This window comes from Talpa europaea (assembly GCF_964194135.1).
Source record: "Talpa europaea genome assembly, chromosome: 15".
Lineage (NCBI taxonomy): Eukaryota > Metazoa > Chordata > Mammalia > Eulipotyphla > Talpidae > Talpa > Talpa europaea.
In genome coordinates, this window is record NC_140083.1 from 4,153,065 (window position 1) to 4,169,582 (window position 16,518).

Below are 16,518 nucleotides of genomic sequence, written 5' to 3' on the forward strand. Positions count from 1 at the left end.
AGAGAGTCTAATGTCGACTAAGGGCTTGCTATATTTAAGGCACCACATCAGCTGTGGGTAACAACCACTGCAATTCCCGAGAACTTCAAGTTCAGATGGAAGACAGCACAGACACACAACAGAAGCAGTAACCCCCGGCAACGCCACGAGTCTGTTCAGCGCACAGAGGAGACAGACAGGCGGTGGTGGGCAAAGGGCTTTGCAAAGACAGGGCTTAGAGGATTTACGTAAACGGATGGACTCACAGCGACAAGAAAATATAAACCAGGGTTCAGCTGACATTCTCTCTGTACCAAACACGTCATCCCTCCCCCCAATTTGGGCAGAACGGCAGACATTTCTCAGGGGCAGACTTGGGTAAAGGAGGCCACAAAGTAGCCTCCTGACTAATGCTGACAGTGCTCTCTGCCTCCAGGAGTTGCTGTAGGATGTGCAGCCTGTACTGTTGGAAGCCGGGTCTAAACTAGGTGGGCAGCAAATAGGACAGGGCAGAAGAAATGGGCATGAGAGCTCTGACTGCAGAATAAGCCTCCCAGGAGATGTCACGTCTGCCCCGGCCAGGAGTGGGAAAGACAGGTGAGGGCGAGAAATTAAGGAGATTCCGAACTGGGTGGCACATGGGAGCCTCCATAAGAAAAAGAATTTAGCGAAGAGGGAAAGATGATCGGGGGGGGGGGGGGAGGAATGCACCCAGTCTGGGCTGGCTCTTGGATCATTTCTCAGGTCATGTCCAACGTAAAGAGAGAATACCCAACTCAGCCTGAAATACGGGCAATTACAGGAATGAAAATGTAACATGAAGAAGAGACTATGCAAAAGAGGGCAGCCTCGAAAAGCATGATGCAGTGCTGTGGCTGGAAATCTGAACTAGCAAGTGGCTCCTTTACACCCTCGCTCAGACCCAAGGCAAATTCTATTGTATCTTTGAATCTGTTTCTTCGTCTGCAAAACGGGGATAATACCAGGATCTCCCAGAGAGGCTGGTGAAGGCAGGAGAAGCACTCGTGCCAAGGTTCAGCTGCCCGGTCTGCAGGGCCCTTCGCTGCTGAGAGACAGAGGTGGGAGGACAACTGGTAGGGCCAGGAACCTGCAGGATCGCAGCAGGCAGCTGGGGGTTTTATTTGCCTTTGGCTGGACAGAGAACAGAAGCCATAAAGACCTGATTGGCTCAACATCCAAGTTTTGTAAAACCAAGGTGCCAATTACTAGTGATTTGTCTGCTAATCCCTAAGGCACTGTGTTAAGCGACTTTAAAGACTTTATCATTTCCATTAATTTCTCCATCCCCTACTGTCTTCCCAAAAAGGTACAATGAACGCAACAGGTGTTGCTGGTAGGATTAATCACGGTTTCCTTTCTTCCCTTTGGCCATCTGCCCTTAAGTCTCTGTCTATACGTAGAATGATTTTTAGAGAAAAACGAGCTATATAACTCCCCGCCTTAGTGATAACTGTGACTTTAACTGCTTCTTCCCATGGCCCTGGATTCTCTTAGAAGACCGGTGAAGAGAGAGCATTTGTCATTAGAATATAATCTCTGCCTTTGGACAGCTCTGAGTGATGCCACCATCCACCTGGCCTGGAGCCTGAGACTGGAGGCTACTCCAGGACACAGCCAACGTGAGGAGTCAGCCTCCAGCTGAGAGCTGAGGTGAGCAAGGCAGTGTCAGTGAAGTATTCCTTAAGAATCACACCAATGTGCCTTGTACAAGGGAAAGTGGGAAGGGAAGGAAGCAGGTCGTGCGTACCTGAAGTGCTATGAACGTTGGTAAAGGAGTTGTCAGAGGCACTGTAGGGCCAGGCACCAGGTGAAGGCAGCGAGGTGTTGAGGGAAGAATTAGACCCTTTGGGTGACAAATAAAGATGAGAATATTGTAGATAAATCTCAGTATAACCAGTGAAACCTGGAAACATTTATTTAATGAAAGGGAGAACAAAATATATCTAAAGATTAAGTAACTAAATGGCACATTCTTGTATTTTCTGGTTATGAGGCACTATCAAGTACAAATTGAACCCCATTGAACAAATATGAAAATGCCGAGCGTTATTCGCTGAACCTAGAGGTGCCCCACCAGCTCACCTGTGGTGTTATCCCGCAGAAGTTGGTGGTCAGTATCTACAATGGGAGATGTGGCGGTACCCCCCAGCACACTTCCTGGGGTGACGTAGGGGTCAGATTCAGGGTCGATGTTTTGGATACCTTTCCATGGCACTCCTGGTTGGAATTCTGAGACAAGGAGAGCAAACTTTAGAGGTGGGAGCTGTTCAAATAAATGACAGTCATCATTTTTTGATATAAGAAATAGATTCGTGAAGTTGAAATGTGTTTTATTTTGGATTTTCATCATAAAACAAACAACTCGGCTCGACCTCTGTCTGCCCGTGACTGTGAACTTGAGGCCTAAGGCTCTCCAGGCCCTGGCCTAGGCCCTGCTCCTGGGGAAACTCAAGCAGGGAAGTGTAGCCTGGTGTCCTGAGCACTGTCCAGGCATCCAGGACAAGAACTGGGAGAAAGTCTGGGTTGGCGATCATGATCTCTCTCACTTATCCCCGGAAAATGGTTCAGATGCCCGAAAGAAAACAAAACACAAACAGCAAATGGACATGACCACGTGGGATGTCCGTGACAAGCAGCGGCAGAATCTGGCTCAATTTAAATCCGACTTAAAGCTCCGTGTGACATTCAGACTTTATTTTCCTCATCATGATGAGGAAGAGCAGGAAGGATTTATGTGACCAACATGTACTTGCATGATCTGACCTGAATGAACCACGTATTTCCTGTCACAGATACATCTACATAGAAAAGGTCTAAGAGGATACACACCAAATCCTTTATTTTTGCTTCACTAAATATTTACTTTTTCACCTCTGAAAATCTCTTATGCGAAAATAAAAAGAGAGAAATACTCTAACTGCACACACTGCTGCCCACCTGCAACCTCACTGATGCTAAATACTTAGTAAATATATCAGTACATTAAGCGGACGAATCACAAGAACCCAGGTTGCAAGGCACCCCGCACATGAATGATGGCCAAGTCCTGGCTCCGGCGTCACCTTCTTTATGTCACATCATGTTCCTGTGACTTCCTGGGCTTATCTGTGTCTTTGTAGATTCCCACATGGTAGCTGACCTTTCCTCCCGACTGACCTCCACAGAGCTGAGGCCCGACCTAGTGAAAATGCTCTATCCCCCTAGGCACAGCACATGCTTAGTATCTTTATCAAAAATAATGACTGAGGGCCTCCCCGGTGGCGCAGCGGTTGAGCGCTAGCTTGCGAAGCTGCCTGCGGCCTCTGCGGCACAGGTTCGATCCCCGGTTGCTCCCCGGCCACCCGAGGAGGGTCCCACATGGCGCGCAGACCTCTCCTGCCGCCCGCTGCTACCCTTAGCAGTGTACTTCGGTCCTTCTGCCTGCTCTGCTCCCCACTCTGGCTCTGGTGAATTCTCTCACCCTCCCGTGCTTCTGACTGTACCCAGTGCTTGTATAAATAAATAAAAATAAATCTTAAAAAAAAAAAATAATGACTGAATGAAATAAGAAAATGAGCACCTCGAATCTATCTAGACCCCAGAATTACAACTGAAAATCACATAATATCCCAGAAAAAGCATTTCCTGGACAGTACCTGGAGGCCAACTGGCATTGCTGGATTTACTTCCGATTTTATTTGTTGGTGGAGATTTGGCAGGTAACCAGCTATCACCAGCAGGACCCGTATGGCCACCCAGCGTGTCACCCGGGATGATGTCAAACTGGTTGTATGGTGACCCTCCTCGGGCCTTACCGGGGGCCACTATAGCGCCTGAGAAAAGAGGGAGGGAATGAATTCACATCCAGAACAGAAGTTGAACAGAACTTGATGAACAGAAGTTGATACTGTTATTCAGAGGAGCGGGAATAAGCACAGTATTTTGAATCATGTGGAGTAAAAGCGAGAAAAAGCGCACTGGACTTGAGGGCTCACTTAAGATTCAGAAAGTGACTGCAGGATGTAGTTGGCAGGACGACCACACGCAGTTCACCCCACCCTCCCGAGCACAGTTGCTCCCTCTTGCATGCAGCACTGCCCCACTCTCGAACGTTCCTTCTGAAATGCCAGTCTTATGAAATGAACAGAACTTTCATCAGTTATGAATCCTACCACTATCCTCCAAGTTTCTATACTAACCACTCGGGAGTGTGAGATGGAAACTTACTAAACAATTCGGGGCAAATCTGAGCTGACACCAAGGTTCTTCAGAGCTGGTCAGGCTCGACTTAGCTGGAAGAAGCTGTGTAAACAGAGGTCATCCATGGAGAGAAAAAAATAAAAGCATCTGCAATTGCTTTCAATTCCAGAGCAGTGAGTTGGAATTCCTGCCCGGGGCCTGAGCCAGCATGAACCAGCATGGAGCCCGCAGTGCTGGCCGTGGCCTCACACCAACAGCGAGTCCTTTGTAGCTGCTTTCCCGGGAGCTCTGTGACACTTCTGTTGGCCCCCCTTCGTGCATTTAATTGCCACGGAGGCAGGAAGAAAATTAAAAAGTTGAAACTTCCTTAAAGTTAAAGAAAGAAAAAAAAGCGCTTTACTTTGAGTAACCTGTGAGATACGACTTACTATCCCTCCAATAATTATCTGCCGTGTCCTATCACTCGATGTGCTTTTAGAATGTTGTTCCTGAAGAGATAAAATAATTTCCAGTATTTGTGGCAATACTGACTAAAACACAGGAGCAGGCCCAAGCCTGCCATGCTCAGCTGGGAGGTGCTGGTTTTCTGACGAGCGTCTGCCATGGGGTTCTTGGGGGTGAAAGGCCCGTGATTGAGGGGCTGCAAGGGAATCAGGAAACACTGTCTTTACACTCAAAAAAGGCAAGAGGGGGCCTCCCCAGTGGTGCAGCGGTTGAGCACTGGGCTGCGAAGCTGCCCGCAGCCTCTGCAGCGCTGGTTCGATCCCCGGCTGCCGGCGAGGGTCCCACATGGCACACAGACCTCTCTTGCCGCGCCCACTGCTCCCCTCAACAGTGTACTTCGGTCCTTCTGCCTGTTCTGTTCCCCACTCTGGTTCTGGTGAATCCTCTCACCCTCCCACGCTTCTGACTGTACCCAGTGCTTGTATAAATAAATAAATAAATCTTAAAAAAAAAAAAAGAAAAAAGAAAAAGGCAAGAGGATGTTTTCCCCTTGAAATGTCCTCTCACAAGCCATTCTATATTGTCACACACCTCGCTCGTCTCTGGGGACAAGGGGACCCATTTTCAATAAGCCATTTTTGATCTGGTGGCATGAAATCAGATGACAATGCTTAGGGACAGCAGCAGAGAGCTCTCGGCAGCCACCTCACCAGCCTCCTGGACGGACACGCTAAAGAGGGCGAGTGAGTTACTGGCTAATGAAACAAATACTGAAACACAGCTAAAGGAAGGAGTCAGAGACCTTAGATCTGTGCCGGGAAACGGAGGCCTCTCACAGTGAGTTGAAGACATGAAGGGCCAAGCCACAACCCGGCCTGCAATGCCTCACCTGCCATCTTGCAAGAACGACAAGAAAGCGTTGTGGAAAGTTCCAATCTCATGGATTGACTTATTAAGTCATCTTTTGGAAAGGGCTCAAATAATCAATGTGCTATGTATTTGTGATTTCCTGTGCCTCAAAAAAACCCTCAAAACCTAGATTTTTGTCTCTTGGTCAGTTTATCAGGGTTTCAGTCTAATGGGTACACGAATTCACTATTATTCCCCTCAATCCCACTGCAGGTGGAAAATCTCGCTCCCATATTGGAAACCAGCACTTGAAGTTTTCTATCATTTGAAATTCACACAACACAATCCCAATCATCCTCTCAGAGATGATCATAAGAGTGAGAAGAAAGAATCCAGAAAAAACTCAAGACCGGTGCTTCAAAATAACTCCATGACAGACACTTCATGGAGGCCAGCCGAGGGCCTGGACAACCCCAGCTCTGGCTGTGTGCTCTTACCATTTTTGTGCATATTGGCTTCCTGTGTGGCTACAGAGGGCAGTCCCTCCATCATGGAGGTCCACTGTTTAAAGCGAGACTCGGTTCCAGCCTCCTTCCCACCAACCATGCCGTAGTCCATGCCGCCAGAGCTGAAGCCTGAAACAGAGCACCACAGTCAGTGTCTCCTCTGCAGTCTGGTCCCCGTAACCAAGAGTTCTGGCAGGACTCACACATGTCCTCTTTTGTCACTAAAAGACCAATCACACGAAGTTTCTTTACTCAGAAACAAGATACTTTGATTCAAAATACTCTTGCTTGCTAAAAATGTTGTGACTCTTTGTAAAAGCAGGAAATGGGTGTGACTGCCAATCAACTGAGACCATCTCAGAGCACCTGTGTGTTGACGCCTCCCCTCAGCTCCCGCGTGGGCCAGTTAGAAGGTCAGGCCGGGGAGTCTCCAACGTCCATGCCTAGACCCCTGGGAGGACAGCAGCCTTCAGGCTGTGGTGAGGGCATCAGGAGAGGGAAGGCTTCGCAGAAGGGACATTTGATCCTGGGTTCAGGGTGGTTGCGCGATTAAGTCGGAATCAAGCACAAGGTTCTGAGTGGTGACAGGCATATTTTAGGGAACGAGGAGGAGATCCACGTGACGCCAGCACTCGGCTGGCTGCGGATGAAGCGAGAGGGAGAGTGCAGGAGACGGGGGAGGAATGAAGAGTCCTGTGCTGCAGGATATTTAGCCATCAGGCTATGAGCTTGGACATTTTCCCCCTCAAAGACAAAAGAAATTTTGAAGCAACCAAGACACAGAACTAGGTCTGTGCTTCAGAAGAAACAGGCCGTGCAAGGATGGGGTAGATGGAGGTCGAGGCAGAACCTGAGAACAATGTGAAGAAGATGCCTGCAATGAAGCACCTCCCAAAGCTGGAACAGCCCAGGAGCAACAGAGTCAGTTCACTTTGCCACGAGCCCCCGGAAGTCTCAGGTGTGGGCTGGCAGCATTCTGGTGGGCGAAGCATCCTGCCGCAGAGCCGCAAGGGAAGGCCTCCTACCCACCTCACAGTAAGCCTCATGGGTCCACCATGCATTTGGGTCAGTGTGTATTTAATGCTTTTTCAAACTGACTCTCAAAAATGTGAAATAAGGAATTAAAATGAACAAATCAAACAGGGAGGGAAGAACAAGTCACTGTAAATACAGCAACACGTGGGCACAGGTCAGGATTTCTCCCGGTGCTTCTCCTGGTTGTTGGGGAGTTTTAGAAACGCATGATCAATCAAGTTCAAATGATTTTAAAGGTCTTGTTGACCTAAGTTTAAAATGTTGCTGATAATGTAAAGAGCATGTTTCTATCACATGGCTGGCGAGTGACTTTACAAGCCCAAGTGATTGCTTGGGTGGGTGGGGAAGGCGGGGGTGGGGGATGGGGAGAGAAGAGCAGAAATCCTTGGAATGAGCTGGAAATTCAAATTAAATGGTTTTCAAAAAAGTTCAAGCTGTTTTGTTTTGTCCTATGTGGCTGAAATGAAATGAGGTTGGAGGACAGGGAAGTTGGAAAGAACTAGGTCTTTATCCAATATGAGCTGTATCGGCCATGCTGCTTGCTCATGGATGATTCCACCTCTACCCTTGACAAGAGGATCATCCCAGGCCTGCGGATCCACAGTGCCTGCCTGGGGTGATGCTGGCCCTAGGACTTCAGGTCTCCCCAACACTTGTGTTTCAGTTTGCAGAGAACAGTATTTTCTTTACCAAAATAAAATTTAAATGCTGTCAGTTCTAGAAGACACCTGCTGTGGCATGTAGCACCTTTAAAATTTTTATTTTTAAATTGCTGTTGCCTCACTACAGGATTCTGCTTACGCCATGTTCCCCAGTTCTGAGACATCCACATTGGCCTGCCAACAAATTCTTGATGAATGTCAAAGGTATAACCTTACTTGTGCTAATCTATTTAAATCCAACAAAAATACTAAATACAAAAGAATTTTATATATGCTTTGTAATTTTCATTCCCCATTTAAAAAATTTATTTATGCAGCGTGACCCCAGGCAGGCACTGTTCTGTGAATGTTCCTGCCAGGTGGCCATGCATCTGGGCACTGAGCTGGGGTATATGCCAGAGGTGCAGGGGATGAGAGGATTCACCAGAGACAGAGTGGGGAGCAGAACAGGCAGATCTACTGAAATACACTGCTGAGGGGAGCAGTGGACGAGACAAGAGAGGTCAGCTGTGCTATGTGGGTCAGCTCCCTGGCCAGGGATTGAACTTGTGCTGCAGTGGCTGCAGATAGTTTCATAGTGCTGAATAAGACTTAACCCCTTATACCACCAGGGAGGCCCCTAAATTCCCCATTTTTTCAGCAGAGATCAACACCTCAAATGGGCTTACTTTAAATCATAACCATAGATGTGTAGTGACTGCAGAATGTTCAAACAACTAAACTGGCTTAAAAATTCCTAGTGGCAGGGAAGAGATGGCCACTCACAAGGAGCATGACCACTTCAGGCCAGTATCGGGACCCCATCTCTGCTACTGACCAACTGGACGGTGCTTTGGGAAACCGTTGAAACTGAAGATGCTAAGAACTTAGATACCTCACCTGTAACAGGGATACTTACCTATGTTGTGCAGCTACTAGAAGAAACGAGGGCCAGCTTTGCCAGAGGCTAGGGCCATGACTGGTAGACTTTCCCAAAAAGAGTTTCAGTACTGACCACTTACCAGAACCATATCCAGGTATTGGCCCTTTGGTTTGAAGGTCTGGGAGCCCCACGTTCAGAGCATTGGGCACCATGTTGTCCAGATGTGGCTTGGGCCCAACGGGATGTGATGGGGAGTGCTTCATGCTCGGTTGCCGCTGCTGCTGCTGCTGTTGCTGCTGCTGGAGAGCACTCACCATCCGGGCCAGCTTAGGGGACAAGGGGACAGGGTAAGCTGGCTTCCTGGACCCCACGGGATTCGGGGTCAGCGCTATAGGTGAGAGAGATGCACTCCTCACAGAAGCACCGAGGGACCCTCCGCCCCGCCTACCTGCTGCTCCTGCTGCTGGCGCACGGCTTGAGAAATCTTCCTCTGGTTCTGCAGCAGCTGTTGCTGCTGCTGCTGCTGCAGAAGGAGCTGACAAGCCTGCAGGACAGGAGAGAGGTGTCCCTAGGACGGCGCCCAGAACCCCGGGGACTGACTGAAGTCCCGGCCAAGTCGGGAAGATCTCCGTGGGGAGACTGGGAAAGTCTCTGTGTCCCAGCTACGGTCACTTAACTCCAGCCGAGCTGATGTATTAACCCTTAGACCCACATAAAATGAAGCAAATCAAAGTAAAAAGAAAAAGGCAAGTAAGCCTTTTAGCTCCAGGAGGAAATCTGCTGCTTACCAACTGAAACTGGGGAATCTGTGGAAGCTGGCTCAGCATGGCGATTTGTTGAGGAGATAACTGGGGCCCCACGTTGAAGAGACCTGGATTCAGGCCACTGTTGGGAAACTGCTTGAGCATTGAGGCAGAAACCTGGCCAAAAGAAAGAGAAGAAACTTCAGAATTTATTTAAAAAAATTTTTTTCTTCCTGTGAAAAGAATCTTGATAAACCTAAAGCAAGCATCAGTTTTTTCCCCATGACAAGTATTAAACAATTGGAGAAATACACCAGAGAGTTAATGCTCATTTCTGAATATCTTTAAATTCACTGAGATTTTCCAATTTTTCTGTAATGAAAATTATGAATTTTACAATCAGGAAAACAAAACGTACCGAATCTCGCAAAACTAATAAATAAGTTTAAGAGAAAGTACTTCTGTTATATAAACAGAAAATATACATTAGCTTATAAATAGGAGAAGCTGAGTTTCAACTCAGGACTTTCTGTACCAAACACTCACAGGCACAGAGGCAGAACTGAGGTGCTCGGGGCAACGGCCAGCTCGCTCCTCCTGGGGTTTGAGGCGAGAGTGAGGCCAGGCCGCAGGAACCTCGAAGGACACAGAAAGGACTCCCTCTCTCAGCCCTGGGCGTGTTAACTGAGCAGAACTCAGTCCCCCTGTATTTTCATTCACTGAACCCCCGAGTCAGCTGGTGGCACGGACAAAATCTCAATCCCTCTTCCAGGAGGGGCAAGGCGCGCACAAGCCAACTTTTAGTTCAAGGGGAGACTGTCTGGGTCTGCCACTTCTAAGTGCATGACTCAGAGCCAGGTACTTGTTGGACTTTCCGCATTTCCCTCATCTCCAACATTGGAATAATATTAACTTCAGTGGTTGTGTGAAGACCTTATGGGTTAATCCATGTCAAACACAGGCCATAGATGTTCCTAATATTCCACAGGATGGTTCTTCAAATGTTGAGACAACGCCCACAGTTACTTTGCACCTCATTTTCAGGCTAAATACGATCAGTTCTTTTACCTGTGTCTCATTCAGTTTCTCAGTGCAGAGCCCAGAACAGAAAGTCATCATCTAGAGCCATGCACATCCGAGCAGACCTGGCCATCACTGTCCATTCTGTAAAGCCATGCTTTTACTGACAATACCCAAGATACCTCAGTTTCTCTGATGTCCACATCATAACCCCAAATCACACACAAAGCTTACTGTCACTTCAAATTTACACTATTTTCAAATGTCTTGTTCCCTCAAGTAATATTTAAACAGGTGGGTTTTTAAATTTTATTAATTTATGTTTTGATCATAGGACCTTTTATGTGCATGGCACATAGTAGATGATCAGTAAGTATGGAGAAATGACTCTCTATTAATTTTTACCCAAGTAAATCATTCTTATAGTCCAAGAAACTTCTCTCGTTGGCTGATCAATGAGGGAAATGAATTAAAACTTGTTAGCAAACAATGACTATTGATTCTTTTTATTACAAGTGCTCAAAAGCCATTTTTTGGATAATCTAGTCTAGAATCTTGCCTGGAATTGGCACCAAGTTTATCACACTTTTTAAGATGCTTTCCTTATTCTTTCAAAAGTTGTTTGAAAAATTTCTTTTTTTTTTCTCATTTCCTTGTAGGGGAGACTTCTTTGCCATTTCTGATCTGAGGGGAAATTCAGCTTTATCAAACACTCCAGGCCTTGCTCCCTTTCTTCCTGGTAGCAGGCCCCCAGGGAGGCCTGCCCCCCCATCCCAAGCAGTTGGGGGTAAATTTGAAATTCATACTAGGAAGCTCATATTCTCCAATAGCAATTGTCTCGGTGGTGAAGGGGGTACACTAATCCCCCCTCCCCCCTCTGCCCAAGACTGTCTTCTCTTTTTTCTTAAACAGTCAGAATTTGGGCAGAACTAAGAGGGGCTGCTATTATTTAACTCCCACTGAAGACCCCAGAGTTCCTCAAATATCACAAGCAGGGCTCTACAATTCTCACAAATTCTTTTCTCTGTAGTAGGATTTAAACTGTCATAATTCTTTTGGTTGAACATCTTTGTTCTTAACAGAAGACAAAAGCAGTGAAAATTTTATTTCCACTTAATCATTCAGCAGTATACAAATAGCCCAAAGCAATGATGTTTCCTCCCAGTCACAAATTGCACTAAACCAAACTCTAAAGGCTCTCTCAATCTGTCTATGTTTTTGTAAGCTGTAATTTACTTATATTGTGCTCTGACCCCCCCTCCATGACTCTTACAAGTCTTCCTGGCTTGAACGCCCTTATTTTCTTCCGAAAGACGCCTTTTTCAAAGAAAACGCCCTTTGAAGCACTGAGTCATGGAAAGCTTTCATCAGCAGGCCCACTGGGTCTTCCCATTTTATCTTTCTTTAGCACCTCAGTCAGAGTTAAATTCCTTGGTTTCCTCATAATTTTGAGCCACTGTCTCTGCCACATTTGCAAGAGTGTCTGTCTCAACAATTTCTAGTCTAGAAATATCTTTTTCTGGGTTCATCAACTCCTTTTCTTTCCAGGTCCGAGTCGCTTTCACTTGACCAGTCAGTACCATGGCTTCAGGTCATAGTCCTTTCAGCTGCTGCCTCTCGAACCTCTAAGAAATGCCATGTGCAGCCAACCAACATGCCTAACTTGCTGTTCTCACTTCTGGGCCCTAGTGTGGGTGCAGCATGTGTGCAACGCACTGTGTGTGTCCACCTGAGTTCTGTTGGAGCTGCATCCTCTCCCATCGCCTTGCGTCACGCTGCTGCTCCTTCCCCCCTGAGTTTAATTAAGGTTCCAAGTGCCCCAGATTGAGTTTTCAGGTGTGGGTGGGAGAGGGCTTCCCTGTGCCGCATTCTGCACTGGAGCCTCAGTTCACGTGCAGACAGAATCAAACCCACTGCTGTGATGCAGCAGTCACACTGGGTTGAACAGTGTCCCCACAAAATCCATGCCCACCTGGAACCTCAGAATATGACCTTATCCAGAACCAGAGTCTTTACAGGTGCAAGTAAGTTCAAGATGAGGTTGGGCCCTCATCCAGTAACTGTGACCATTGGTAGGAAACCTGGACACAGAGAAGGGGACAAGACAGGAGTGACAACAATGACGTAAGGAAGAACACCAGTGAGCAGAGGTGGGGTGCACAGCAAGGCGCCCATGTGCTGAAGGCTGCCAGAACGGCACAGACTATACCCTCCTTCAGAGCCCCAGGAGGAGCCCACCTGGCAACACACTGACTATCTATGGCCACCCAGGAAAGAAGCGAACACAAGTGACCGTGTCTTGTCAGCCTGGGCCGGCTGGTCTGCTAAACACTCGTCTTGTGTAGCTACCATACCCCCTAAGTGTGACCAGGTTCAACGAGACGAGCCTTACATGTAAAATACACACCAGCTTTCAAACACTCAGTACTCCCCCCCCCCCCCCAAAAAGCAAACATTTCAACAATAATTGTTCAGGGGCCTCCCTGGTGGTGCAAGGGGTTAGGATGCAACCTATGAACTTATCCACAGCCACTGCAGCACCGAGTTTGATCCCTGGCCAGGGCCACCCACATGACACAGCAGACCTCTCTTGTTTCACCCACTGCTCCCCTCAGCAGTGGATTTCAGTCAGTCTGCCTGTTCTGTTCGCCACTATCTCTGGTGAATCCTCTCACCCCCCCACACCTCTGGCCTGTACCCCAGTTCCTGTATGTATAAATAATCTTTTAAAAAAAATTGTTCAGCATTGCTTATAGGTTGAAATGATAATTCAGAATTGTGTTACAGAATATATAAAATTCATCCCCCTGTGTCTTTCTATCTTCTTACATGTGGCTACTGAAAGGCTGGGCTCACTATGTGGCTATGTCCCCGAGCTCTGCAAGGCCAACACTGCCTGGCCATCAGCACGGGCTCCGTCTTCCTCTCCAAAGCTGCTTCTATGATTCACGGTAAATCTTTGCTTATTTTGTCTCCAAACCTGCCGGCCTCCAAAATAAATAGCCATTGTCCAAGCTATTTCTCTCCTCTCCTTTGTTCAGTTTTAAGAGTTGTACTGGCCAAGTCAGCTGGTATCATAACCCACATGCTCTCCAGACCTGAAAATGTGTGCCCTCTCTTGTCAGAAGCCTGTCTTCTTTCCCTTAACCCTCCTACTACTCAAATTAGCTAAGAAACCACCACTGAGTCACATAGAGGGCCCGGCAGAACTCTACCCCATGGGGTGGGTACCACTCTTTACAGGGAAGACCTGGGACAATGCAGACGCCTACCGACAGTAGGCAGTGGCAGAAGGTAAGTTAGCATCTCTTTGCTGTTCCCATTTATGTAGTAGAAAGCTGAATGAATCTTAAGTGTCCAAATCAATGTGGAAAAATTCTAGAAACAACATCAAGTGAGAAAGTCAGAGATGCTAATTACTGAGTGAGTTCCTCACACAAAACACAAAAAAGGCAAAATGAAGTGAATAGTTTGAAGGTAGATCCAGAAAGACTATAAAAAGAAGGGCTATCACAAGGTATTTTTATACTTTAAATTACATTAAATGCCAGCATCTCATATGTTCCAGACATGGTGGTTACGAAGACTAAAGGTCACACTCTGAAGATTCGCTAACCTGGTTCATTCTCCCTCCCCAGATGGTGTGTGTTCTGTCCTCCTCTGGTGGATACGAAGGAACCAGACAGACGCACCACTAGGTTCCTGGCAAATGGCTGTTCGTACCTGGGTGCAGAGTAATTAAAGTGCAGGTCTGCACATTTCCATAGCAGGGCGCTAATTATCCTGGCTTAAAAACCCTCTGGTCTCCAGCTGGGTTGGAGAAAGTGAAGCTCTACATGGAGTCAATATGGCATTTAATGAAGCATCGCAGGTGCAAAATGACAACAAATTAAAAAGCAAGACAAAAGTCTGCTCAAATATGTTACTTTCTGAGTATCTGAGTAACAGGAGGAAAAAGGCAAGGTAGAGAGGCCTCTAGGGCCTGGAACATTTGCAGCAAATCTGAAACATGAGTTTTCAGTCTCTTTCCTACGTTTACATTAATTATCCACTGTCCTTAAGAGGCAGTTATGGTGGAAATAAAAAACTATATTTATCTAAAACATTAAATGTTCATGTGTTTGACCCAGAAATTTCATTTTGTGCAACGAAATGGAGAAATAATGTGGGAAAAGACAGGCATATAGGATTTCTCTATAGCATTACTTCTAACAGTGAATAATGATTTATTATCCAATAACAAAGGAAGGAAAAATTGAAATAAATCAAAGTCTCCTTGATGGAACATTACATCCTCTTCATTAAGAGCGACCAGCAGGAAGAGTTAGGAACAGGGAAAATACTATGGCCCAAAGTTAACGAAAACAGCAGGACACAGTGACCGTGGAAGCAGCTATGTAAAGAAAGCCTTCACGCAGCAGTCTGAACAGGACACAGCAGTCTGAACAGGACGTGTGAGGTTAATCCTTGTCCCTGCATATGGATGGGGATTTCCAGATGGACTTTTTCTCTACTACCCAAACTCTTGGTGTGATCATTTTATTGTTTTACTTTACGAGAGAGAGAGAGAGAGAGAGAGAGAGAGAGAGAGAGAGAGAGAGAGAGAGAGAGAGAGAGAGCGCGTCAACTGCTTCAAATACAGATGTGTCAGGAAAAATAGAAGATTCCACTGCTTACTATTCAGTTCTCATTATGCAGTCGATAAACGTTGACCTGCTTTGCTCAATAAACACTTTTCATACAATGCAGGAGAACACAGTACTTTCCTTCTCCAAGTACTCTGTCACAAAGAGATTTGCAGCTCTGGGTCTCGGACTGAGCTTTCCCAAAATTTTACTCTCAATGGATTTCATTCTGAAATCCATCTTTCTGACTCAACACCTACTTACTGAGCGCAAAACATGCGCCCTGCACACTTGTAGACGCTCAGAAGTCAGCAGTGAAGCGAGTAGATGCCAATCTACCTCCACTGGGGAGGTTCTGACTCTGCTGGGGGTAGAGGCAGGAGGGCGCTAACTGTGGCCCCACATGGGTTCTCTGAGGAGGTGGCACCGAAGCACAGGTTCTAAGGAAATCAACGTGGAGTCATTTGCTGTTAACACTGGGGAGTTCTAAACTCTGATTCTCAGTCTGGTGTGCTGGGCCCAGTGGCTGGAGAGGACTGAAGAAGGCCAGAGTGGGCAGGTATAGGAAGAGCCTCAGAGACCACAGTCAAGAGCTGGTTTGTCTTCTCAGTGAGAGAGGGAGGGAGCATGACTCCCAGTAAAGCAGTGACAGGAGCTCAACTTCCTGCCCTGACAGACACATCTGCTACCTCTGCATTGTCCAGGTGGTCACCACAGCCAGGTGTGGCTATTGAAATTTAAATTATTTGCGATGCAAAAACGCAGTCACGTGGTTAATGGCTACCACACCAAATGGGATGGTGTGTTTTGGGGGACTCATCAGACTTGGGGCGACAACACTAGAGGCAGGCAAGCGCTGAAAGAAGCAGGCTGTGGGGCCAAGCCAGAGGAAAAGGGATCAGACTCTGGACACAGTTTGCAGGGGCGCTGCAGATGGACAGGACGTGCACCATAAGGACCCCCAACCTGGCCCTGAGGTCTCTGCTCTAAGCATCAAGAAACACCATTTTCTTGGAGGACGATATTTTGGAAAGAGGTGGGGTGAAGTCAAAGTTCTGTTCTGGCCTTCAAGGATATTTCAAAACCCAAACCTGACCCTTTACAACCTGCTGGACTGCCCAAGAATCCATCCATCTGTAGGATGGGATGGCCTTGAAACTCCTGTTCTTAGTTCAGTAAAGCAACGTTCTGAGGAGACTGAGGTCACACACTGAACCTACGTGGGCTCATGGCAGCTTCTGGTTTGCTCCTCAGTCCTGTTTTATGATAGTGGTACGAGGGAGCTCTGTGGCAGACTGGCACAGACCTCTCACCTGCACCCTAGTAACTGCACATCTCCTACTAAGAGATGGACCAAGAAGGTCCCCACGGCCACACAGGACATGCCCAACAGAGATGCTCTGGGAAGACATCCCTACTACTTTCTGAATTCTGACCTCCCCAGAGTGAGTACACCACCGCAAACTTTTCAAAATAACCCAGAACCTGGCAATTCTGTTTATCTGCGGATGAATCCTCAAGGGCAAGCAGCATTCATCCAATCATTCTAATTATGTGCAATTAATAAATGTGATATTAGCAAAGTATTTTGGA

The 16,518-nt window shown here is 47.0% G+C and overlaps 1 protein-coding gene across 1 annotated transcript in view; it reads right to left on the reverse strand.

The window, feature by feature from the left end:
* The window catches only part of TNRC6B (trinucleotide repeat containing adaptor 6B), a gene marked incomplete at its 3' end in the record, with an annotated part of 210,335 nt that overhangs the window by 5,000 nt on the left and 188,817 nt on the right, over nucleotides 1–16,518 (reverse strand). The window contains exons 16-22 of the mRNA XM_084254515.1: nucleotides 9,326–9,457; nucleotides 8,986–9,081; nucleotides 8,677–8,863; nucleotides 5,970–6,107; nucleotides 3,636–3,812; nucleotides 2,083–2,229; nucleotides 1,748–1,843 (exon numbers count right to left, since the gene is read on the reverse strand). Coding sequence (XP_084110641.1) covers nucleotides 1,748–1,843; nucleotides 2,083–2,229; nucleotides 3,636–3,812; nucleotides 5,970–6,107; nucleotides 8,677–8,863; nucleotides 8,986–9,081; nucleotides 9,326–9,457 — 973 coding nt within the window. The remainder of the gene's footprint in view (nucleotides 1–1,747; nucleotides 1,844–2,082; nucleotides 2,230–3,635; nucleotides 3,813–5,969; nucleotides 6,108–8,676; nucleotides 8,864–8,985; nucleotides 9,082–9,325; nucleotides 9,458–16,518) is intronic.